Source organism: Lycorma delicatula, chromosome 6 (genome assembly GCF_047948215.1).
Source record: "Lycorma delicatula isolate Av1 chromosome 6, ASM4794821v1, whole genome shotgun sequence".
Classification (NCBI taxonomy): Eukaryota; Metazoa; Arthropoda; class Insecta; order Hemiptera; family Fulgoridae; genus Lycorma; species Lycorma delicatula.
The window spans coordinates 12176341-12203634 of record NC_134460.1 but is presented as its reverse complement, the minus strand read 5'-3'; the positions used below and the strand labels follow the sequence as shown (position 1 = coordinate 12203634).

The following is a 27294-nucleotide window of genomic DNA, read 5'->3' as shown; positions in this document are numbered from 1 at the left end:
AAAAACAGTTCTCAAATATCAAAAAATAAATTAATGATGATTTCCTGATCTTCTAAGTTCTCCAAGTTCTACGTGTAAAATAAATAGAATAGATAGTAGGAGGTCTGGACTGTACAAGCTCTGAAAAATTAATTCTAAATTAATTTAATGTACATAAAATCCTTTTATGCAATATTTTTATTCATATAAAAATAAAAAAATGATAGTAGGTTCTTACCTCTTTCACAATCACTGGCTTTCTCTCAGGAGCTGTAACACCAGTAAGGCCAGCTGATAAGTCACGTAACTTGCGTAACATATTTTCAGTAGCTTCTCGCAAAGAAATACTTAATTCTTGCTTACTACGCAATTCATTAGTGATAAAACGAGAATCACGACCACCAACTGCACATTTCTTTATTTCTTCTTCAGCTTTTTCTAGCAGTTCAATTATCTCATCTTTTTGTTCTTGGTATGTAAGCCACATTTTATGTGTTCCTATATATTTAAATTAAAGATTATATAAATTAAAGATTATTAATAAACCTATCTTAAATTTAACTTCAAGTACACAACTTAATTAAAAGAACAGTGAAAATAGAATTTTAATGTTATTTGGAAATTTTAGAGCTGAATAAGAGATTTAAATTTTAATGCTGAAAAAAAAAAGTTTTAGATTTATCGTTTTTATTACACTATCTCCATCCTCAGAACACCTTTCTGAATCACTGCACAATCTGAAAGGTGCAGTGATGGGTGTTGTGATGTAAAGCAGCCTCTAGTGCTTATTTTCAACAAACACCTAATGCCCCTGAAGTGGAGGGCTATTTTATAATTTAAAATTTTCTGTACAACTCACAATCCATAGACAGTAATCCTAAGTGGGATACCTGCTAACCTTTCACGAGATAACTAAATAGTATCTTATACACAATCTTTTTAATCACTAATATAAGAAATTACTTACCATTTTAATCAAATCAAAATCAAATAACTATTTGTACAAGTAAATAAAGTACGATTTAAATAATTTATAAATTTAAATTATAAAATTTAATTATAAATTCAAAGTTAAAATTAAAATTATTTCTTGTTTTAACTTGTGTTTTTCATGTATTTTTTCTTTAATGAGAAAATAAAAATGTTATGCAATGCAAACAATTAAGTTAAATAAAACATTTAAAAATATAAAATTAATTGTAAATATTGACCTGCTACTTGTGAAATTTTACTTTTTAAATTAAAAATTATAACTAATTGTAATGGAAAAGGCAAATAAGTAAAAATCCAGGCCAAAAATACAATGTAGGATTAAAAAAAAAACATATTTAAATACTTTTACAATTAAGTAAACAATTTAAATAACTTAATGAATAAAAAAACAGACCTTTAAGTGAATTCAATTTTTCTAAAGTTTGGGTGTATGCTTGATTCCACTCAGTTTCAAGACATTTCACCTGTTGTTTGACAAATTCAGGAGCAGCTGCATCTTTAGAAAGTTCTTTCCCTCTCTGTAGCATACTGACAATATTTCCTCTTTGAGCATCCAGTTGTGCAACTGCTGTCTCTTGTTGTTTCAGTAATGTCTCAACAGATGACAAAGTTTCTGGACGAGGAATAGCACTTTGTCGAACTTTCTCAAGCAAACTACAAACCTGAAAAAAGAATCAATGGTAAATGATAATGATACATATAAAAAAAAATATTATTATAAAAATCTGTGTACAGGTAATAGTGGCTACTGATGATTATTTACTGATATAATTAATTATATAAATGATCAACAAACCTTTTTTTTACTCAAATTTTAAAAAATACTTTATAAATTTTAAGTAATATTGACTGCTGTGATCACAAAACACAATCTCATCATCTCTTATTGCTATAAGTCATCATCATATAAGAAGAATCTAACCAGTGTTTCAAAAAGGACATAACACCTTTGTTTGACAATGTATATTTATTACAATACTTATATAACAATATTCAAATTACCTTTAATACTTTAAAACAGATGTTCAAAATGATTTGCAGCCACTTTTCATAATGTTTGCTCAGTAATATTTAAAACCACACTTTCAATGTTAGCCTTTAATTCATCAAGTGTATTGGATTGTTTTTAAAAATTACACTTTTTAAATACCCCCCCCCCCCACCCAAAGGAAAACGTCTGCTGGTATAAGATCTGGGGATCTTGGAGGCCACAACCTTTTTCATATCGAACGATGGCCAAAAACTTCCATAACATATCCAGTGTTTCATTAGCAATTTGACACGTGTTATTCTGCTGGAAACTTCTTGTTCGTGTAAATCTAACGTAGCAACGTAAACTGTTCGATTAAGTTGTGACAAATAAAACAATTACAAGATGCCGGGAGATCACATACCAAACACCAATTCTACATGTGTATTATTGTCATTCATGAAACATGTGAGGATTTTCAGCGGCGCTCTATCAGCATCCGAGTGAAACCATACCTCATCGCTGAAATAAATGGATCCAAAATTTCAATAATGTTATCATCAACAAGAGAATGAAACCAGTGACAATACTGTAAACGTTTTCCTTGGTATACTTCTTTCAGTTCTTGAATGACACCGGATGCGATAAGCATACAAATGTAATTTTTTAGAATTTTTAGTAGCCCTGAAAGCTGTAGATTGAAAGCCCAGCCGGTGAAAATAACTTTCTGGGTGAGCAATTCAAATGTTCTTTCACATCCTCCAGAAGTTATACTGTTAACAGTGATGGCTGAACTGGGCTTTTCCAATCATGTACACCCCTAGTCTTACAAAATTTATTAATCAAACACAATATTGTTGACTTATTAGCAACTGAAGAATTGGGAAATTTTATCCAAAAATCCTTTTTCACTCGTTCTTAAGATTTATACGCGCAATAAGTCTCAATAATAAAAATTAATTTTTAATTGCTATTTTGTATAAATTATTTAGTAGTAATGAACTGTATTTGTATTTGGTTTAGTTTTTATGCTTTGTTAACTCAGATAAATGAAAATGTGAGTAACCACATGAGAATATGAGTAAAATGAAAAAAAAATTAAAGAAAATGTGAATAAATTAAAAGAAGTGGATAAGTTGGTCAATGATGCCCTCACTGCAAGGTCTGTGAAGAGTGGTAGCTGCTGTCAAATCCGATCCCTGCATGGAGTGAGATAGAGAAGTGATGACTGAATCTGTCAAACCCCTCAGGGGAGTGGTTGGAGTTGTAGATCCTGACAGTGTGGTACCCAGCTTCTAAGTTCAAATTGGTCATACATTAATTTCAAAGAAATCCTGTCCAGATTGTAAACCTCAGAATGACAGAATAAACAGTATCAAGAGGAACCCCTCTGGGAAAGTGTGAACCTGTATGCTGGACAACTCCTTGAAGAAGGGATAAATGGACAAGCACTAACAAAAATTAATATTGGATGCAAAATATAAAGATCTCTTTGCAACAGAAGAAGATTCCTATGGCCAAACATCAGCATCTGCCTCTAGCAAAAAGGATATGAAAGATAGAGTCTTCTTTTTATAAAAACTGTTTATACTATGAAAATCAACCTTTTTTAAAGTTTAAAAAGTTTTAAAGTTTTAATTCACAGTGAATGCTTTTGGACTACACAATGAACCAGCAACATTCGAACGACTAATGGAGTCAGTCTTACATGGTTTAATCTATGAATCCTGATTAGTCTACCTGGATGATGTGATTGTCATCAGTCTTCAACAGGCTGCGAGATGCAAATCTGAAGCTGAATCCGAAGAATAATTTCTTTCCTGAAGAAGCTCAAATACTTCGGTCATGTTGGCTAAGTGAAAGGAGTGGCTACAGACCCAGAAAAAATACAGTTGTACGCAATCGGCTGCTGTCGAAGAGCAAGCATAATGTAAGAAGTTTTCTTGGCCTATGCTTGAATAAAGGGTTCAAGAAGCCGAATCGTTTGAATTCTTATAGATGCGAACAACACTGTAATTGGTGAGGTACACTTGCAAATTTAAGATAAATTTAAGGACAAATATCTCTATGGAAGTTATTGAGGGATTATGACTTCAACTGGGGAGAGATAAAGAATTACTGGGGAGAGATAAGAATTACTCATAAAGAATTACTTCTGTAGTAAAGACACTTTCAAAAATATCTCTATGGAAGTTATTGAGGGAGCAAACAGCATGTTGGGTAGAACACCTTCAAGATTATGACTTCAAGGCAGAGCATCACTCAAGGAGAAAGCATTCAAATGCTCTTTCCAGCTTTTAGATCTAAGTTGAATCACTACTATTTCAGCAATGGGATAACAGAAAGAAGAAATGAGGGAAACAATTAGCAGATGCACTTATCAGCCCACTATTAACTGGGAAGAGAAGGAAGCTGGAGAAAAACCAAAATAGATGATCAGAAATCTGGTGTATAAAAGTTATTGGGCACAATGGAATTCCCTGGTAATGAAGGATGGCATACGAACTGAGAATGAAAGGTCAACTTGGTTAATCAGCATGACTAGAAGAAACTATATATCTCTTTCTGATGACTTACAGATGTTGTAAAAAAAAGAAAAGGAAAAACCATACTTATGAATAAACACAGCAAGATATAATATGCCTTTTTAAATAATTTTACATGTATAGCTCATACACAAATCATAGCTCATATGACAAATTTACCTCTTTAACTTCCTTTCTATAAGTATAGCACTTTGAATACAGTTCTGTTCTAGTTACAGTCATTTCAATTGTTGGAATTAGATTCTTATAACGAGCAATTAACAATTCCAATTTCTTCTGTTCTTCACCAGCATCAGGAGTATGAGAACTGAGAGTATCCAATGTCTGTACTAACCATTTCATCTCCTCTCGTTTACCATCAACCTCACGGCATATCCCCTAAAAATTAATAAATAAATTTAAGCAAATAAAAACACTTTAAAAACACAAAGACTATAGAATTATTTAAAAGTACATACCAAAATTAATATTGCATTTATGGTCAGAAAAAAAACAACAAGAACTTTTTAAAAAAACCAAATTGAGACATTATTTTTCTTCAACGAATGCAAGAAAAAATGAATTATTAAAATGCATAATTTGAATTTAGAACTTTTAAGATAAGTTAAAAAGCCATAATTCACTGATACAGAGCTAGTAAATATAGAATGTAGAATTAGTAACAATGCAACATCCAACCACAACTACAACCAACAACAATGGCAATAACAAAAAAATAACCACACACGCAACCATAACTACAAAAGAAAATTAATTATTAAAATGCATAATTTGAAATCAGAACTTTTTAAGATAATTTAAAAAGCCGTAATTTACTGATATAGATAACTAGTAAATATAGAATATAGAATTATTAACAATGCAACATCCGACCCCAACCAACAATGGCAATAACAAAAAAAAACCACAACCAACAACCACATAAAAAACCAAAACTACAAACCACATCCATCAGCCACAACCAAACAACACTAGACCACAAACAACAATCGTAACTATAAAAAACAACCAATTACAGCCACAACCAATAAGGGACCACAAATAACTAACAACCACAACCAATTAACTAGTACATTATATTTAATTTCAAATTTTTTTTTCAAAGCCTCTCAGATTTAGAAGGTCTATCACCATTTCTGATTACTACAATTTTTGAAGGTATATCTGCAGACCCCACTTAATACAATACTCTAAAGTCATTGATAATTTTCTTTAGAGTAAGCTAACAGAACAAATGATAGGATAGGAGACAAATTAGTCCGCCTAGATTATTATTTTCATTGTTTATTGAAGATGTAAAAGAATACTTACTTAGTAGTAAAATTAATTACTACTAAGTATTCTTTTACATCTTCAATAAACAATGAAAATAAGCCACTGAAATAAGCCCTGAAGAATCCAGAGCTGAAAGTAAAATTCATTACAAGACTAGATTTATATTTTTAGACTTACTTGATCATTCTGTACTTAACAGTTTTAAAAGGTTAGTGATTAAATAAATAGGCTTTGATAAGAAAATATGTTAAGAAATCTTTATCTGACAAATCTTACAACTGACAATGAAACAGTGATCTAAATATCTGTACATATTCTTATGTGATTTGTACCAGCTTGCTGAACCATATTTCATCATTTTTTTTTTCTGTAACTTTACCTGATTTGCACATCATTTTGCAGAGCTTAGCGAACAATTTGAATCTTATACAAGTGAAAAACGTTTGTTTGAAATTGTTATCACTTAATATTCCCATGTAATTCACCTATGCCAAAGCAGAACAAATCTCTTAAGACTGTGACCAGTTCACATAGTATAAATAGCAGCTAACCTGCACTATTCTTGTCACCAAAAAGTAAATTACAGTTAAGTAGTAAGAAAAGAAAAAAGCCAATGTGCTACATCTTATTTCTCCCACTTAATTACTTTCACTAATAGAGAAACATAGATTGAATTATGACTAATAAAACTAAAACAACATTAAAAATTCAGATAGATTAAACCATTTCAATATGACAAAAATAAAAACACTAAAAAAACATTGCTGTTGCAGGCTCAAAAGTAATGCAGCCTTATCATAAACAATGTTTCCACAAAAAATGTCTCAAATTAGAAACTTCTAAAAATCATCTAAAGGTGCTGGAAGGCAGGGTGTAGATTTCACTGGTGCTAAGTAGGGAATAAAAAAGATTTCCACCTTAGTTAAGAAAAATGTTTAATTTACTCAAAACGACAATGGTTTATGTGAAAAAAAGTTTCAAAAGTTTCAAAAAGTTTACAAAGTATGTTTAGATATGACAAGCCCCATGCTTCTTACAATTCCAGCAACATTTTGGTCATCCCTTGCTGTAAGTGTTGGTCATATCAAAATTGGTCATATCAAATTCTTCTAAACATTACCTAAAACAATTTTGATATGACCAACAATTACTTTAAACCGATTTGATACTGGGACTATTAAGGGAGGTATGATTTTTTGTCTTCAAAACCCTATTTTTTCCACTCCCTGGGCCAATAGTTGGTGATATCAAAAACCTTCACTTAGATAAGTTTTAGGCCCTTCTTAAACAAATTCAATATTTTACTTAAGAAAGTTATAGCGATATTTTTTTTTTTAAAAAGCCTCCCCCATTCCATCCTCATGGTCCAATTTTGTCCATCAAAATATTTGGGGTCATTATATTTTATGTATCAATTTGAAAGTGACTGGTGCAAAATTACAGCAGTTATGTCGACAAGAGAGTGAAATAGATATATAAAAATGTTTGAAATGACAGCGGTTTTGGGGTCTGGGGGATGTGAAACGCGAAGATATGTAAACATTTTCCTGAAGTCAAACCATGGTACCAATTACAAAAGAACAGTGTGAATAAATTACATCATGAAAACCTACCTTCCCTATGAAAATGTAATTTCCATTGACACATTATAACAGTGTATTACATCATTCAACTAAGAAAAAACTAATATTTATTACAAAATAATAAAATCCTACAGAACGCTAATAAAATACTACAGGAGTAAATAATATTATTCACTCACACATTGATTCACTCACAAGAACTGTACATATATCTAAATGTATAATGTAAATGCTAGTCTAATGTGGTATTATATCAAAGAAAGGTTTTCAAAGAGAATTACAAACAGTGCAAATAAATTTCCACCACTAGTTACACAGACATAATTTTTATATAAATAAAAAATGTACAAGAACTAGCATAAAGGGGCTTGAATTTATACAAGAGAGAAAATTACATTTTCATTACACTTACCTTCATAAAACGTTTGATTAACACCCATATTAAAGAACAGATGGTAATCACTAGACATCAAATCCTGGCTATAGATAAAGCATTGCATCAAAGCTCAAGTATGCTTGACAATATGTGGATGGGCACTATCATCCAAGAAAATGACATGAACTAGCATTTCTTAATTTTTTAATACCCTACAATTATATACTTATGGAACTGATTACAGGGCTATGTTCCATGAAATCAACCAAAAGACTCCTATTTTGACCCATAAAATAGTAACATGATTTTCCTAGTAAAAAAAAAAATCAAAAAAATAACCCCATTATGATTTTGTACAAAAAAGCACTGCTGAAATGCACCAGTTACCTCAAACCATAATGTCAATCTACAAGTTTTTTTCAAAAATTGCACACCATAGACTCACATTAAATTTTTTTGAATTTACACATGTTTAAAATAAACACAATATATGAGTAGATCCACTTAAAAAAGAGAAAATATTTTAGTTCAGTATTTTACATAAGATCCTTCAAAATATATCACCTATTCTACAAATACAAAACTACTTCAAATTTATTAATATAAACAAAAAACTAATAGTTATTTAAACACAAAAATACGAGTATTACATAAAAATACAACAAAAGATTACTGTGAGCAGAATTTTCGCTTTATTACCACAGATAGGAGAAGTTGTGACTTCCAAAGCAGCAAAAAAAATTGGTAATTTCAACTTACATTATGAATACCAAATGCTACAAAATAAATTTTAAAACATTAACTAAAACATTAATTAAAGTTAAGCCCCACAATTTGCCCATCATTACTGGCTGCTTGGGAAACAATACATAGTCTTCTATTACCAAAAGTTTGGGGAACCACCGAATTTTTGCTGACCACAAACAAGAGGAATAAAATGTGAAATGACCAAGTATGTGTGTATGTGTATGTACTTGTGTGTGGATGTGTATGTATGTATGTGTGTGTATGTATGTGTGTGTGTATGTGTGTGTGTATGTGTGTGTGTATGTGTGTATAAGTGTGTGTGTGTGTGTATGTGTATGTGTATGTGTATGTGTATGTGTATGTACTTGTGTGTGGATGTGTGTGTACGTATATGTGTATGCATATGTGTACGTGTACGTGTGTACGTATGTACGTGTACGTGTTTCTGTGTGTATATGTATGTATATTTGTACGTATATGTGTACATGTGTACATGTGTGTAACGTGTACGTACACGTACACGTACACGTACACACGTACACGTGTACACATATACATACACATATACACACAAACACGTACACGTACGCGTACACACGTACACGTACACATAGTGTACGTACACGTACACATAGTGTACGTACACGTACACGTACACGTACACACGTACACGTGTACACATATACATATACACATATACACGTACACGTACGCGTACACACGTACACGTACACATAGTATACGTACACGTACACGTACACGTACACGTACACGTACACGTACACACGTACACGTGTACACATATACATATACACATATACACGTACACGTACGCGTACACACGTACACGTACACATATACGTACACACACAAGTACATACACATACACACACACATACACACACACACATACTTGGTCATTTCACATTTACACGTATACACACGTGTATACGTGTGTACGTGTATACGTGTGTACGTGTATACGTGTGTACGTGTATACGTGTGTATGTGTGTGTACGTATATGTGTACGTGTACGTGTGTACGTATGTACGTGTACGTGTTTCTGTGTGTATATGTATACACATGTATGTGTACATGTATACGTGTGTGTACATGTGTGTAACGTGTACGCACATTTACACATATACACGTACACACACGTATATGTACACAGATACGTACAAATATACACACACACACATATATACACACACACATATATACATATACACACACTGTACACATTTACAAGTACATACACATTTACACACTGTAAATGTGAAATGACCAAGTATGTGTGTGTATGTACTTGTGTGTGGATGTGTATATATGTGTGTGTGTGTGTTTATATTTGTACGTATCTGTGTACATGTATACGTGTGTGTACGTGTATATGTGTAAATGTGAAATGACCAAGTATGTGTGTGTGTGTGTGTGTGTGTGTGGATGTGTGTGTACGTATATGTGTATGCATATGTGTATGCATATGTGTACGTGTACGTGTGTACGCGTACGCGTACGTGTTTGTGTGTATATGTGTATGTATATGTGTACACGTGTACGTACACGTGTACGTGTGTACGTGTACGTGTTTCTGTGTGTATATGTGTACGTGTACGTGTGTACGTGTACGTGTACGTATGTATATTTGTACGTATATGTGTACATGTATACGTGTGTGTACATGTGTGTACGTGTATATGTGTGTACACATATACAACTTACACATATATGTGTGTGTGTATATGTGTACGTGTATGTGTGCTTATGTATGTGTTGTTGTGTACGTGTATACGTGTGTACGTGTACGTATATGTGTGTATATGTGTGTATGTGTGTATATGTGTGTGTGTGTGTATATGTGTGTGTGTGTGTATGTATGTGTATACGTGTGTACGTATGTGCGTGTACGGGTACGTGTATGTGTGTGTACGTATGTACGTGTGTACGTATATGTGTACGTATGTACGTGTGTACACGTGTACGTATGTACGTGTGTACGTATGTATGTGTGTGTATGTATGTGTATATATATATTGTGTGTATATATATTTATGTGTATATACATGTGTGTGTGTGTGTGTGTGTATGTGTATATATGTGTGTGTATATATGTGTATATATGTATATATGTGTGTGTATATATGTGTATATATGTATATATGTGTGTGTATATATGTGTATATATGTGTATATATGTATATATGTGTGTGTATATATGTGTATATATGTGTGCGTTATGTGTGCGTATATGTGTGTGTGTGTACGTGTATACGTGTGTACTCGTGTACGTGTGTACTCATATACTCGTGTACGTGTGTACTCATATACTCGTGTACGTGTGTACTTGTGTACGTGTGTGTACGTGTGTGTACGTGTATGTACTTGTGTACGTGTGTGTACGTGTGTGTACGTGTATGTACGTGTGTACGTGTATGTACGTGTGTACGTATATGTGTACGTATATGTGTGCGTGCGTATGTATGTGCGTGCGTATGTGTGTGTATATATATATTTGTATATACATGTGTGTATGTGAATATATATATGTGTGTGTGTGTGTGTATATGTGTATATATGTCTATATACTCGTGTATGTGTGTACGTGTGTACGTGTGTACGTGTGTACGTGTGTACGTATATGTGTGCGTATATGTGTGTGTGTATGTGTATATATATGTGTATATATGCGTATATGTGTATATGTGTGTGTATATGTGTATATATATGTGTATATATTCGTATATGTGTATATGTGTGTGTGTATATATGTGTGTGTATATATGTGTGTGTGTGTGTATATATGTGTACGTGTGTATATGTGTATACGTATATGTGTGCGTATATGTGTGTGTGTATGTGTATATATATGTGTATATATGCGTATATGTGTATATGTGTGTGTATATGTGTATATATATGTGTGTATATATTCGTATATGTGTATACGTGTACGTGTATATACGTGTACGTGTATATACGTGTACGTGTATATACGTGTACGTGTATATACGTGTACGTGTATATACGTGTGTAAGTGTAAATACGTGTGTACGTGTAAATACGTGTGTACGTGTCTGTTTAAATTTTCTTTCCTTATTGCACTTCCCATAATTGATAAATGAATAATTATTATTTACCAGGGTTCATTTTTTATTTATTTTTTTATAATGTAACTGAAGAATATTTTTTCTAAGCTTAACTGCCAAACAATTACAAATATTAAATACATACCTGGAAAACAGCTTTTTCTTTTTCAAATTCTTCTGCAGTAGCAAGCTCTTTGAGAATATTTTTAACACTGTTATCAACAGCATCCATCCACTTAACCATATCTGCAAATCTAAATAAAAAGGAATATCACAAACAATAATAAAAATAAAGTATATAATCACAATTTTGCCACATTAAAAATACCAGAATAAAAATGTTAATTAGCTACGTTGTTAGCGAAGTGTATGAGCATGCAAGTATAAAGTGCACAGATATGAGCAATTTACAGGTTCTAACTTATGTGTTCATGCTCCATGTAATTAGGTCTGCAAGCATAATATTTGCTTGAAATCAGTTCAGTTTCAAATGCGAAGTGTGAGTTCGGAGTGCCTCTTGAGTTTTTAAAAGCATAGTGCAGTTTCATTAAAAATAAGATTTTTTTATTTTTTAGTGTGTGGTCAAAGAGTGTAACTTTTTCAATTACGATTCTCATGCAAAACAGATAAATTTGTCAAAAAATATAGTGAGCCATCCAACCCAGCGAACTGACTGGTAAATAAGTCAGTACTGATAAAAGTACAGCAGCAGCAGCATTGACATTGAAGCATAATGGATAATTTTGTAAATCTATTTTTATTTGTAAATCAAGCATAGCAGTAAGAGTAGCTAAGATGTCTCAACTACGCACAATTGCAGTAAACCACATATTGCCTGCTTCATCTGATGTGGTCAGTATTTTAATAGGTATGAGAGAAATAAAATAACTCTTTCTAACACAGTATCAAGACGACTAGGTGTCATGGCTGCCAATGTTTGTGATAATTCACTGAGTGAATTTTTGGTACTTACGTATTAACGCCACCGCAGCTACAGCTTTATTTAAAAACAAAACAGATTCAAAACAGTCTCTATTTTATAAATATAATTTAACCAAACTTAACCTACGCTCGCTAACCTTGACTAATATCGTAATTTTTTGAGTATTTATTTAATAAATTCAGTAATTATTGCAATTATTTATTATTTAAATACTACAAAAATTACGGTGTTAATTAGTCAAGGGACTCAATAAAATAAATACTCAATTTTAAATAAAGCTGTAGCTGCGGTGGCGTTAATACTTAAGTACCGAATTTTTTTAGTATTAAATTTGATTTTGCGGCAAACATTTCTCAGTATATTTTGTGGGATATGAATCTGAAAGGGACAGTCAATCAAACGTCATTCTCAACGTGCTATTGGCTTACTTTGCTGATGTATTTTGCATTTAAACGATTCGAATGCGAATTTACGAGGACGTGATAAAAACGTAGATTTTTCGCCTTCAAAGAAAATTATATTTCCACTCACAGGAAAATTTGGATGAAGACACTTAAAATATTCACCTACTAAAATTTTGCATAGCATGAAGATGCATATTGCTGCAGCTAAGTTACCAGTTGAGATTCATAGACTCTTTGGTTTGCTCGTCGAAGTGAATACGTAAAAATACGTAGTCTGAGAAACATTTAAAATATTACCAGGTTGACTACCGATGCAGGAAATGGTACTTGCCAAAAACGCTATGTGAGGCAATTCACTGATCTCTATATCTCTATATAATTGGATAGAGAATCCCCATATATTGGAATCTGTAAAATTTGAATAAAATTTGAAATTTGTCACTAAATGAGTGGTAGAACTGAATAAAATAACGGCGCATGCGCAGGGGTAATTGTATTTTGAACAGGTAATTTGTATTTTGAACACCGATTTCTATATATAATTTGTAAAATTTGAAGTATAAACTAGCGCCACTGAATGAGTGGTAGAATTACATAAAAAGAAACGGCGCAAGCACAGGTATATATTTGATCTCTACATAAATCTTTTACAACTGTCCGTAAATTTCTGCTCGTGTTGTGAAAATGACTTGAGTAAAATAAACATCCCTACCATCACGATTATAGTCGCGCAAGATTACAATGGTTTTATTTAGTTCCTAGCCGCTCATTCTGCGCCGCTGGAGTACGCTTCAATATTGACCACCCACAATTACACTGCGAGAGGGGTTCCCCTCACACGACAGCGAATGAAATTAAGTTCATCCGTTTTGCATGTTAGGTTATGTGACATAACAAATTATGATGATTTTTACGCCCTTAGCATTTCGTAACCGTTACAAGAAAAAGTTACAAATTTTTTGAGACAAATGTGAATGTTTTGGTTGTGAGATGCATGTCAGTTTTTTTTATAAAACTAAAATTAGAAAATAAAAGTCTTCATTTTAGTTGAATTTTGCTGGCGTAAAAATATATATTATTCCCGATTGATTATTGAAGAATTGAAGACAATTTTACAGCACATTTTTCTACAAATATAATGAACTTGCCAGCTAGATAATAGGTTGCACAAAATAAGAAAAGTTCATTTTACAATGGCCATATGCACTAATCAGGAACTATGTATTGACTCATTCAATATATTAATGCACAAATACAGGATTAAAGTTTTTAAATTGTGCATGGAAGATCCATTACACACTTTCTTAGTGCAGCTGGCAAAACTATTCCTAGATAAAGGAAGAACAGTCTTCACACAACTGGTAGACAATTGAAGAACAACTTGCACAAGCTTTGTTAAATTGTTCAACTTAGTAGGAACAGTGCAACAGGACTGCACATTTATCCCTGCAGAGATTAAAAACAACAAGCTAAAAAAGGAGAAGTAATTGCTTATAAAAATGATAAAACATTGTTTTACTGGAATGGAAGGATAAAAGAGTAGTTCCCTCAGCGCATATTTATTCTCAGGGATTAAATGGCTTATAAATCAGCGATTAATAATTCATCATAAAGACTTCATTATGTTTCATTAACTATTTTTATTAATGTATTGCATAGTAATAATTTAATCATTCTCATCATTTTATTATGAATTACTCATTTGATAATTACATTATTAAATCTTGATGCGACACGAAGTTGACTTATAAATTAATATAACATAGAAAAAAAATCACTTACTTTTTTCTGTATACATTCCACTGATCAGGAATTTCCTGAAGTTGATCTCTTAGCGATTTTGCTTTAGCTGATACTGTATCCCACTGTGCATAGCATTTTTTAGTTGCATCTTTAAGGGCAGTTTCTTCTAAATCACTTCCTTTCCAAGTTGCACTTATTCTTTCCATATTACTTAGGCAACGTTTTACTTCTGATACAACAGGCCCGGATACAAAATTATCCTACACAGCAGGCCAAATAAATAAACACATATTTAACCATTAGCAGTACGTATCCCATTGCTACAATGACATCAGACAACCACATAAAAACTGTACTGTATGTGTATGTGTGTGTGTGTATGTGTTTTATGACTAGAAAAATAAAATGAAATTTAATAAATTCATTAAAATGAAATTTAATAAATTATTCATTAAAAATACTGTACAATACTAATTTTGATAGTAAACAAAAAGACCAGCTGATTTAAAAGCTACATTGCAGATCACTATATCAATTGGCTGGTCAACAGATATAGAGCTCAGCTGTTTTTAAGTATATGCATACTGAAAGAATGTATATTAAACTTTAAAAAAGACTGAACTTAGGTTTTTAACATATATTACAATTAACACAATATAGTTAATATAATCATAACTACATTAAAATACCAACCTTTTTCAACATATTATTATTAGAATTAACAGTTAATATATAGATAATATAATCATAATGACTATTGAAAATAGCAATGAAAATAACCTTCTTGGCTAGGCCAAGGATAATAAGAAAAATCTTTAAAGATTTTTTTAAAGTGATTTTTTTGGTGAAGTATTGTAACGTATGATTTTAGTGAAATGAAGGTAATTTGAAATACTTGAAATGCAAAATAAAACTTATCAAAAGAAATATAAATATCAAATTATGATCTCTTTTATTTGTGGTTTTCATATTCATACCGTTGTCACAAAACATAATTCCCATATACTAAAATAATAATTATGTAACAGTATATGTCCATATCAACTGTAAAAAAGTAAATTATAATATGTTAACAATACAAACCTTATTTCTTGTCATAATTTCATTAACATCCTCATTTCTATTAAATGCTTGAACTTCAGTATTTAATTCTTTTTCTAGTTGTTTTATATACTGTATAAATGTAGTTTCATCAAGTTTAAATTCTAATCGAACCAGATGCAATGGAATAAATGACATTACTTCCTGAAATTAAAAAAATATATTTACGTTTTTATATATTGTATATCTATAGCAACTGAATTATAAAAATATTAGACAGAAAAGAAGAGTATTTATTTATTAAGCATTTTGGCACAAGATGGTAAAATAAAATAAAATTCTGTTTACAAAAGAAGGTCACCATTATACATAAAATTAAGATTACAACAGTCAGTAAAACATTGATAATTGTAATTGTTACAGGTAGAGAGAAATTTTTAACAAACTCAAAATTATTTCAGTTTAAAATTACTTTTGTTTTTTTTAAAGGAATTTTCAATTTGAATTCGGGTACTTATTATCACCTATGAATAACAAAACAATAGTAGTAGACTTCATTCTACAAAACATATTATGCACTTTCATTGTTGGAAAGCCGATCTCTGTGGCGGAGTGGTTAAAATCTCAGCCTTTCATCCAGAGGTTCTGGAAATCCTGGTCAGGCATTGCATTTTTCATATGTTACAAAATTCAATTCCCATATCCCACGCAAATCTTCAAGTTTATGTGGGGATATCAAATAAGAAGATTGATGATATTGTACTGTTCTAGGTACATTCTAAATTAATATACAGTTTAAAAATGATTATTTAATGAAATGAATAAACTGTAAAATAGTTATGAAATAAACTTGAAATAAATGTACCTTCCAATGTTCTTGGATCTGTTTAGTAGATTCATTAACTGGTTGGTGTTGATCAGGTGGAAGACAGTTTCGTAAATCTTGGGCAGCATTTTCCAGTTCAACAATCCAGCGCTCATTTACATGTTCTAAAACACTCTGTAAAATTTCAAAATAAGTTATTGCACAAATAGTACACAAGTATAAATTTAAGTTCTATGCTAAACACACAGTATTTGAGAACATAAATTTTAAAATTTAAACATAAATTAAAAAATATATATATAAAGATCAGGGTGTAGTTGCAATACAAACCAACATTTTAGAGTCAATGGGAGCATAAAACATGTTTAAAAAGACCAAAAACTTTATTAATAATAGTCTATTTTGGCAATTATATCTCATTTATGTTTTGAAAACGATGTCCTTTCACATTGATTTTCAAAATCTTTCATTTCCACTTTTGATTTATTTTATTAAATAGTAAATTTAAAAATCTTATTTCCATAGATATTGATTTTATTATATTTAAAAATATTTTAGTTTCTATAGAAACCAGTTTAAAAGAATTAATATTTAAAATTTTTTAATGAAATATTAAATTCTAAAATGTTTCCTTAGATTGGTTCCATAGAAACTTTAAAAAAATTTATTAATTTACATTTATTTTCTGTTGTTTCAGAATTTAATTCTACAGGTATATTTATGGTAGTATTCATCAAAATTCTCATTGAAATAAGTAAATACCTACCTACCTATATCATGAAAAAAATAGTAAGTTACCTTGTGATTTTCAACAGTTTGTCTTGATTCAATATGTTTTTCAGCCATAAGTTTTTCTGCTGTTTGAAGCCAGTCTGTTACAACCCGTTCAATTTCTCTGAAATTTTGCCAGCATCTGATAGCTTCTTGTAGTTTCTGAAAAAATGCAATGATAATAAGATAAAGAATTTACACATCAAAATTCTTAATTTAGTGAAATTCACCCAAAAATTCTTCAAAATCAAAAACCATTTATTCACTTATGTACTTATTGTTCACTCATTTATTGTTTCAGAGTATAACTTTATATTTGAAAAATAACACATTAAAAATATAATCCATCAAAAGTAGACACAAGGACAAATGGACAACAGTTATTTTTTTTTTAACAATAAAATATACCCACCATATAATGATAAAAGGTTTATTACAAAGGATAATCCTGTATTATAGAATGAATTTTGTAAAATATTCTAAAACAAGTAAATAAACCTGTAAACCTGTAAATAAACAAGTAAATAATATTACCTGTTCCCAAATATTGGCCTGATGAGCAACAGCCGAGAATCTATCATTTAAAGCTGCCATTTTATTGAGAAATTCTTCTGTATCAATTCCTTCACTGTGATCCACTGATTTAATAATATTTTGGAATATCTTGTTCTTGCTTTCTAGCATTGATTTGTAGAAAATGATACGTGTGAAAAAGCCCTAAAACAACAACAAAAGGAAATTAACTAAATTCATAAAACTATAGATAAAATTTTACTGATGCATAGTAACAAAACCAGTTGAAGGAGCGGGTAAGTTTAAGTTATAAATTAACCTCCAATCAGTCATGAAAAATATACTGGTTTCCATAGCAACATAGCTGTTGGCCAATAAATATCGGTTAAGCTTAAATATTGCAATAATTGTTATTTTGTTGTGCAGAGCTCGAGTAATACATAGTGAAATATGGAGGGGACTAGCAACTCCAACTCCCACCAGCTGTGATATACGTAGCAACATCCATTTTTTACAAGCAGAAGGAACATCTGTAATCAAGATTCATCATCGGCTGTACATAGTTCATGGTTTATAACGTAATGAGTGATGGTTCGGTGAGAAAATTCTGGGAAGGGCCAACAAATGTTTACATTGAGGAAGAAAGAAGACATTCCATAGTGAGTAATGATCTAAAAAAAAATGAACATGCCATTCATGATATATGCTGCTTCACAGTTACAGAACTAATAAAAAATGTTGCTCAAAGGTCTGCCCTTTGCAGAATGATTGATTATAAAGAGATCCACAATGCACTGAAACAATTTACAGATCCCACAAAATGAAAAGAATGGGAGCTGCATTGACTTTTCTTCAGCAATAAAAGAATAAAGGAAGTCAATTTCTTGTCAGAATTGTTGTTGGAATTTTTTTGACAGAATTTATGAAGCTGAGTATGACAATAACTGCAGATGTTTACTGTTAATGAAGCTCAGTATGACAATAACCACAGATGTTTATTGTAAAATGAAGTTTTACAAGGGACAGGACAGCTTGGATCTTAACTTAAATATTCCATATCATGGAATAATTAATTATTTTAAAAATTATCAAAGATTACATTACAATGTTGGCTTTGAAAAGTAATAACTCCAACATTTCTAAACAAACTAAAAAAACTTCTTATAATATAAAATTATGTTCACAAATTGGTATTTATAATAAAATTCAGTAAGTTTAGCTTACCTTATGTTTGTCAAGGCGCGACTGTACTGCTTCTCTGCCTCCAGCGACCGAATGACTAGCTAAAAATGCTTCAGCACTGTCCAGCCATTGTCCTATTTCTATCTGTCCAGCTTCCAATGATTCTTGTTGAACTAATATCTGGTGGAATAAGTGTAACTGCATTGGGATCAACGCCCGCACTCTAACTAAGGCCTCTGTTTAAACATAATTGATATATAATTGTGTCATTAATATAATAATTTTATTAAACTGTAATTTCAACAATAAATAATTTGGCTTCTAAAAGAGTTCAAAAATTCTGGAAGTGAGAATAATAAAAAATTTAAGATGGAATTAAATATATGTCAATTAAACAAAATTGATATATAATTGTGGAATTAATATAATAATTTTATTAAACTGTAATTTCAACAATAAAATATATTTTAAATAAACTAAAACAAGAATAAAAAATTTAAAAAAAAATCTGTTTAATAATAATGGGCTTTTATTTTAATTAATGGGCTTTTGGGGACTGCATGTGAGGCTAGAGTGGTGAGGCATGCCAGCATCTTGTCCAAGGCTAAACCAAACATCATCATTACCTGGTTGCCCCTTGGGCGCTGTTTGGGAAGTGCATTGGGGTCCTCTTATAATATCTCTGCAAACAATAGTCTGATTCTCAAAATTCAAATGGGGTATTTGTTAGCAGGCAATGTTTGTCAGCAATTTTTTTTTCCAGTATTAATTTTTAATATTTACCTCTTGTTTAAAAATAAGTGACTATTATTTTTAGCTAGAATAAAGTCTTTAAAATACCTTTAAAAATACCTATAAAAATTTTAAATTTGAACAAAATACTCAACCTTTTTCTTTTTTCAAAGTAGTCATATTTTTATCCACTTCTTCTCGGGATAAATCTTGAATTAAACCTTGAAATTTTTTGCTAACACTCTTAAATAATTCTTCCATCCCTTCAACTTCTGATTGAAGAATCTGTCAACAAAAAATATTATTCTCATTACCTCAAAACAAATATAAATATGAACAGTTTAATCTCAATTATTAGACACAATTTAGCAGATAAACATTCCAACCAAGGTAACCAACTGATTAAATTAAAAGTTAATAGGAATAAAGTACATTTACAAAAATATACTATTTGAGGATTGGTCACTTGAAACAAAACAACTTAAACAGATTTACTAGTTAATTAAGCTATAGAATAAGTAATAATATAATAATTATATAATAAGTATAATTAAGCTATAGTAACAATTACCTGTAACTGCTGACCATATGCTTTTATTTTTTCTGTTGAGCTTAATTGTGAAGAACCTAATATAGACTCAGCATTTCTCAACCAAGCTTGTAAACGTTCAACTCCAGCTCTGTAATCTTTTCTGTTTCTTAATATATCCCCAGCATGCATGTACTGCTTCACATGCTGCAAGTAAAACAAAAGTTAAAAATACTTATTACTTGAAAAGATCAACATGTGTACATTTTTCATTATTTGCAGATAGAGATATAAGGTCATCATCAATAAAAATAAAATCATCAGATATTAGACATTGGAAATATGGACTACAATCCCTAAAGCATTTCTTGTTTCAATTTCAATCACAATCACAATCAGCAACAAGAAGCAAAATCAGATCTTGATGCACAACAATAATAAATTCACTGTAACAATGAAATTTTCATTTCTTAACTCATTCCATTGGATAATAAAAAAAACAAAATATCTTATTCCTACTTTTAACATGGATACTATTAAGAATAAATTATTGCCATGTAACAAGCAGCTGTCTTAGTGTAATGAAACTTTTCTCTCATGCTGCATTATCTGGGGTTCCACAGTTTCCAGGTCTTATTTACAACTTGGAAAAGAACCCATAATCAAAATTTAAAAAAAATTTATGTCCTTACTGCTTTAATTCTTTTTCCCTGAAATCTTATAAAAATTATTTACAATATATGAAGTGCAAAAAACTGACGTAAAATGATTAATTAATCCCCGTTTGAAACTTCAATAAAAGTTTTATCAAAAGGGAAGTAAGTTTAATATTTTTTTTCAGTTATTTTTTGTAAAACACATCCAAGTAAATACAAAAAAAAATTCTTAAGAGAGGGCAACCAGTTGTTAAATATTTTAAATGATGAAACAGCAGATACTCCTAAGATTTTAATCATGGAAATAACTAAACCTAGTACAAATAGTAATTGATTTTTAACTTTGTCAAATCCATAGAAACTTTAAATGCTATAAATTCAAATTCTTAAATAATGTTAAAATGTGTAAATTATACTAATAATTCAGCAATAATGAACAAAAAAAAACACATACACTTCTAATATTTTGATACAATTTCTAAGAATAAATTATAAGTAAAATTTAACTGAAATGAAATCTGAATATTATCTCACTTACAGGAAATATATTCTCCCAACGAGCATTGATTTTAAGATATTTATCCTTTAATTCGTTTGCAACTTGATCTTCACAGGTAGCTATCAAAAAGCTTACAGTTTCTCCAAGCTTTTGATGCTTATCTTTCCAAACACTAACATCCTGAAAAGTAACCAAATATAAATTTACAACATAAATTTAAAACAACAGTATCTCCTTAACAATGAAACAGTATCCTGGTAACAATAAAATTAACACATTAAAAAGAAAATCATTTACCGATACCCCATTACAGAAACAAAAAAATATTTCATTTAGTACAAATACTATAAACAATACTGTTCACACAAATAGATAATAAATTAACTATTTAAATTTTGTTAATCAAAACAGTTTTCAAATACTGTAACATCCACAGGCTAATTTCCAGTTCCAACATTACTCTACAACCACTATCTTATTTGGCTGTTTGCACATCTAAATATTATAAAAAAGATTATTTAAAAATTTGGAAATCCTTTGAAATTCCTTTTGGAAATCTGCACATTATCAATGCTGAATTTTTATTTTTTTAGCTACAAAATTTGTTTTAAAAAGATATTCACAAAACATTGACTTTCTCAAATATTTATTTTTATTTAACATCAGATGTATTAAACATTTTCCCAACCTATAAAAAAAAAATCTGCTACAAAAAAAGAACACTTTAGAATTTTAATGTATTGCTGCATTTTATAACAAATATTCAATTTTTCCTAACTACTGGGTCTAGAATTCAAAATGTTCAAAACTGTAATTGATCCATTATCTGCTCACCACTTCTCAGAATATTGAAAAAAATAATAAAACATTAAGTGATGTAGTAAAAACTTAAATAGAAATACTTAAAACTTCTGCAGATACCTCATTGTAGTTTATATATATATTTTTTTTATAAGAACATATACAAATATACAAAAAATAGTACCTGAAAAAATTCCATTCTATCTTCTTCAGGTAATTCTAGTTTTGTTTCAGCGACATTAAGCCAGTTAATTAATTCTTCTGACAATGAAGTCCATCGTCTCCAGTAAACAATTACTTCTTCCATCATTGTTTGTACACAACGTAGCTCCATTGAAACATTCTTCCACCGCTGTGCAGTATCATGCATAAAAGCATCAGTTGCAATGCTTTCTCTTTGATCTAAAAAAAATTTTAGAAAAGTTTAAGGAAAACTTAAATATTCAACTTAATATTCTGTTATGTGAGTATTCCTATATTCACATCGAAGCTCATACGCATGCACAATACAGACACAACATATAAGCTCAAGTGGATGTATATAAATATATAATTGAAAAAACAAAGAAACAAATTTAACACATAATGCATAAACAAATTATTAGGATGGTTGGTAATCCATCCAGTCTGATTAATAATTAGTTTCTAAATAGAAAAGAAGTATCACTTTTTATATTTTATTCATAAAAAAATATTGCCTCAGATTTCAATTATTTCAGCACAACCATTTTACAAACTCCTCACTCTTCACAGTTCTCACTTCTTCTAAGTGCTGAGAGCCAAGACACTTTTTGAGGTTAAAAAACCCATAAAAGATAGTAAGTACAAGATATAATAAGAAAAGAGATGAAAAATCTTCCAGTAGAAATTTAGAGAACCTTATGAACGTTAAGAGCACAAAGTAAATAAGAACATTTCCTAACATCAGCATTTATAGTTATTAGTTATCAATGGCACACTTCAGTTATGAAGCAATTTTGGGTACAAATCTAATAATAATTGTCACAGTTCTATAAAAAACAAGAAAAGGAAAAGAATATCTTCTGTGTTGTTTAATAGAACTTTTTGTTTTAATTGAATGCAAATTTATCAATAAACTGTAAACATTGCTGTTTAAACTTAACAATGACAAAGAAACCCACATTACATCACAAGCTATGAGAAAAAGTATTCACTCTCTCCTGTTTCTCTCTCTCTCTTTCATAGTGATCCAAAGATGCAGAGTACGTGTTTTCATTTGATTTTTGTAGGCAACAAGCAGGAAATTTGGAACCCACTCTTTTATACAGATGCTAGCTTAGCTTTTCATACAAATTCTATACACTGCGTTTTGTGGCATGTCAGGAAATTTAATTGTACAAACATAAATTATCAAGTATCAGTTTTCTAAAGAGTTAAATTCAATTATTCAACCAGGTAATCCATCTGAACCCTAGGCTTCTAGTCCCCTCTTTGTTACAAACATTTGTTCAAACTTATTAAACTCACAATGCCACTGCCTTATTTTTCCTTTATAGACTACTATAGTTCATTAATTTCACAAATTAACAATACAATTTAAAGCATTTAGATCTTTTGCAACAAGAAATCAATTTTGTGAAGGCAGAACTAGTCTTCGCAAATGTTGGGATTTTTTATTATCACAGCATAATTAAAAAGCATCTATTAATAGAACTGTCAACAGCTACCTAATGGACCAGTTAATCTGATTCACTGCTGCCAATGTTTTGTTATAACTGGTACTTCTTTTACCCAAGGTTCTTCATAAACTCCACATTTAACATCTTAATGCAGATGTTGCTAGTCACTATACTTAGGTTACAGCTCATATCTAACACCAAAAATGAATAAAAAAATGTTACAAACATTACAGTTTACATCGTAAACTAACAGTAATAAGACTGCAGTGTTACATTTAATTTAAATTTCATAAACACCTACCAATATTTCCTTCACGTTTGTATTCTTCCACAACTTGCTGCATATCAATGTAAGCTTTATTAAATTCTTGAAATATTCTATTGCGCGAGACAAAGTTAGTGTACTGATCAAGCAAATGTTGGACTTTATCTTCACGTCCATATTTAACAGTCCATCCTCTTAATTTTGATACAGTCAGATGTAAGAATGCAATAAGGCAACACTATAAAAGAAAATGTATGAAAATATAAAATCCATTTACACGCTTCACTAGACAGTTTAAACAGTTTTTAAAAATGAAAATGATTATATATTTAAAAAAAAGTTTTACTTAAAAAAAAAAATAATTCGATAATAATAAAAACTTAAACTGACAAAAAACAATCGGCAATTAAATGAATAAAAACATACTTCATTTAAAATTCCTGTCATAAATCACTGTTACAAAATACATTAAATTAAGAGTAATCAAAGTAAAAAAAATCTAGAATAATTTCATTATTGAATTTTTATTTATACCCAGTCTTAATTTTTTTATATTGACATCTAAAAAGTGAAATATGTTATTGTTTTATTTCTAAAGTGTGTATAAAATTTTAACACAATTGTTAAATTTGATAAATAGTAAGTATCATGCTCTCAACTGATCTGTTTATTGTACATTACAAAATATCAATATAATAAATGTGGATATTTATAATATTGGTAAATGTTTCCCATGTATTGGAAAAATACTTCAGACAGTACGTTTTACAAAGATTTCTTTATGTAAAGAAGTTATTATTATTATTACATTTACAAGTAATTTTCCCTGGTACACAGTTTTAACAATAATATTACTTCTTTAATAATTGATAAATTATTGAGTATTTTTTTTTATATAATGTATAATGTGCTTTGAATATTATGACTGTCTAGAAAGTAAGAACAGTTTGCGCATCACATGCATGCACCCTCACTCACAACAATAAATCAAAGCCAGCTGGTCTCAGTTGTTCTGTTGCACTGTACGAAATTTTGTAGCGGCACTGAGACAAGGAGTTAGGAGAGTGGAGGTAATAGATGATAAAATTTTAAGATTAAGGCTAAGGATTGGAGGTAAAACCTGGGATATCATATAAGTGTATGCCTCTCAGGTGGGATGTGTTGAAGAAAATATAGGATAGTTCTTAGAGAAACTGGAAAACTGTATAGAGGATAAGGAGACAGTAATAATAGGAGACATGAATGCAAAGGTGGGAAAAGAGAAATGGAGTAGAGGAGGTTCTGGGACTACTGTATGGATATGGAGGAAGAAATGTGGAAGGTGAAATAATACAGTTTTGTGAACAGAATAATTTCATAGTGGATAACTCACGGTTTGATGATAAAAATAGAAAGAAGGTTACGAGGTACGTATGGGGAGAAAGAACAAAATCATTAACTGAATATGTGTTAGTGAGAGAATGAGAGAGAGGGAGAGAGATAAGGAGGGAACTGATGGATGTAAGGCTGGTGAGTGGAGACATAGCAGTTAAGAGGAAACCAGAGGAAAGAGTTGGTAATAACTAAGTTTAGATTTGAGAAAATTCCCAGTGTGAAGGTTATGAGGGGAAAAAATTATAAAGTGTGTAAGTTGAAAGAAAACAAGATAAGGGAAGAGTATGAGGAAGGGATAAAGGAATGGTTACCTAAACGAGGAATAAAAGAGGTAAGAAAGGAAACAAAGTGATGGAATGATGATGTAAGGTCAGCAGTTGAAAAGAAGAAGATAGCATGGAAGACATGGAAACAAAGTTACAAGAATGAAATACAGGAATGAAAGCTACAGGAATAAATATAGGGGTGCAAAAGGGAAATATAATAAAGTTATAAGCAGAGAGAAGAGTAAATGTTGGAAAGAGTTCACAGAAGAACTGGAAAGGGACTCACAAGGAATAAGAAAACGCTGTTTGGTGTCATTAAAAGTAAAGCAAAAGAGAGAGAAAAGGTAAAGTTTATTAATAAAAATCTAGGACAAATATTTGTAAAGAAGGAATTCTTTGTAGATGGAAAGAATATTGTACTGAACTCCTAAACCCAAATCAATTGAGAGAAAGAAGGGAGGAAATGGAAAGGACAGCAGTGAGGGAAGTGGGGTCAGAAGAGGGATATTACATAATTATGAAGGATATACAGGATGCTTTAAGAAGAATAAAAGGAGGCAAAGAACCAGGAATTGATGAGATAAGCAGTGAGATGGTGAAGGCTGCAAGAGTTTGTTGTTTACAGTAGCTGTACAGACTGTTCAGAAGTATATGAAAATGAAGGTGATTCCAGAAGACTGGAAAAAGGGAATAATAATCCCCATATTTAAAAAAGGGGACAAGATATTGTGTAGTAATTGCAGAGATATTAACTACTTCCACACGTGGCAAAGTGGTTTGAAAGGGAATTGGAAAAACGCATCAGAAGGAAGACTTATAATCAATTGGAAGAACAAATGGGATTTAGATATGGTAGATCCACTACTGATGCAACATTTGCGCTGAGACAAGTGAGTGAGAAGTGATGAAGTGAGTGGGGAGAATTATTACATAATTTTCCATATTGCTGTCATGAATAAAAAAAATTACAAATTTAAAAATATTAATTATTAATAAATATAATTAGTTTGTAAAGTACCTTATGTTCTAAAAATTTCAGTCTAATTCTTCTCTGAGCAGCACGAGGTCCAATCAGACTTAAACGCTGTGTCATATTCTCTAACTGTTGTGGTGGAACTTGATTCTGTATACCAGATGTTAATGCCTGATCAAACATTCTTTCAATATTGGGCATGTTAGCAAAGAACGCCTGAAATCAGACACCATATTCATAAAATCACACTGTAAAAAAGCCAAACAAACTAAAATTTCAAAATACAATCAATGAATTTATAGTAAAAAAATAAAATTATATTTTTTACTTTTAATCAACATTTCTTTTGAATTCCTTACTGTACTTGATAAATTAAGCATAACAGTCATTTTAAATTTCATCAATGTATTACTGTACTGTAACTGTCTTCCATGTTTTAATCCAAGATTAAAGTAATCTACAGATAAAATCAAAATTTATTTCATTTTATTATTTTTTTTATGAATTACCACTTATATATCACTGTCTCAATATAATTAATGTTGTATGAAAAACATATAAGTTATAACTCTATATA

The 27294-nt window shown here is 30.5% G+C and overlaps 1 protein-coding gene across 2 annotated transcripts in view; it reads right to left on the bottom strand.

Moving 5' to 3' along the window:
• Positions 1–27294, bottom strand: part of Msp300 (Muscle-specific protein 300 kDa) — a 764465-nt gene that overhangs the window by 238522 nt on the left and 498649 nt on the right. For both annotated transcript variants that reach the window (XM_075369201.1, XM_075369200.1), the window contains 16 exons: positions 26763–26933; positions 24141–24342; positions 22384–22601; positions 21438–21578; positions 20286–20450; positions 19870–19999; positions 19025–19218; positions 17822–18004; positions 17315–17449; positions 16556–16690; positions 15733–15894; positions 14689–14909; positions 11705–11813; positions 4648–4866; positions 1367–1634; positions 218–477 (listed from right to left, as the gene is read on the bottom strand). In XM_075369201.1, the coding sequence (XP_075225316.1) occupies positions 218–477; positions 1367–1634; positions 4648–4866; positions 11705–11813; positions 14689–14909; positions 15733–15894; positions 16556–16690; positions 17315–17449; positions 17822–18004; positions 19025–19218; positions 19870–19999; positions 20286–20450; positions 21438–21578; positions 22384–22601; positions 24141–24342; positions 26763–26933 (2913 nt within the window). The remainder of the gene's footprint in view (positions 1–217; positions 478–1366; positions 1635–4647; positions 4867–11704; positions 11814–14688; positions 14910–15732; positions 15895–16555; positions 16691–17314; positions 17450–17821; positions 18005–19024; positions 19219–19869; positions 20000–20285; positions 20451–21437; positions 21579–22383; positions 22602–24140; positions 24343–26762; positions 26934–27294) is intronic.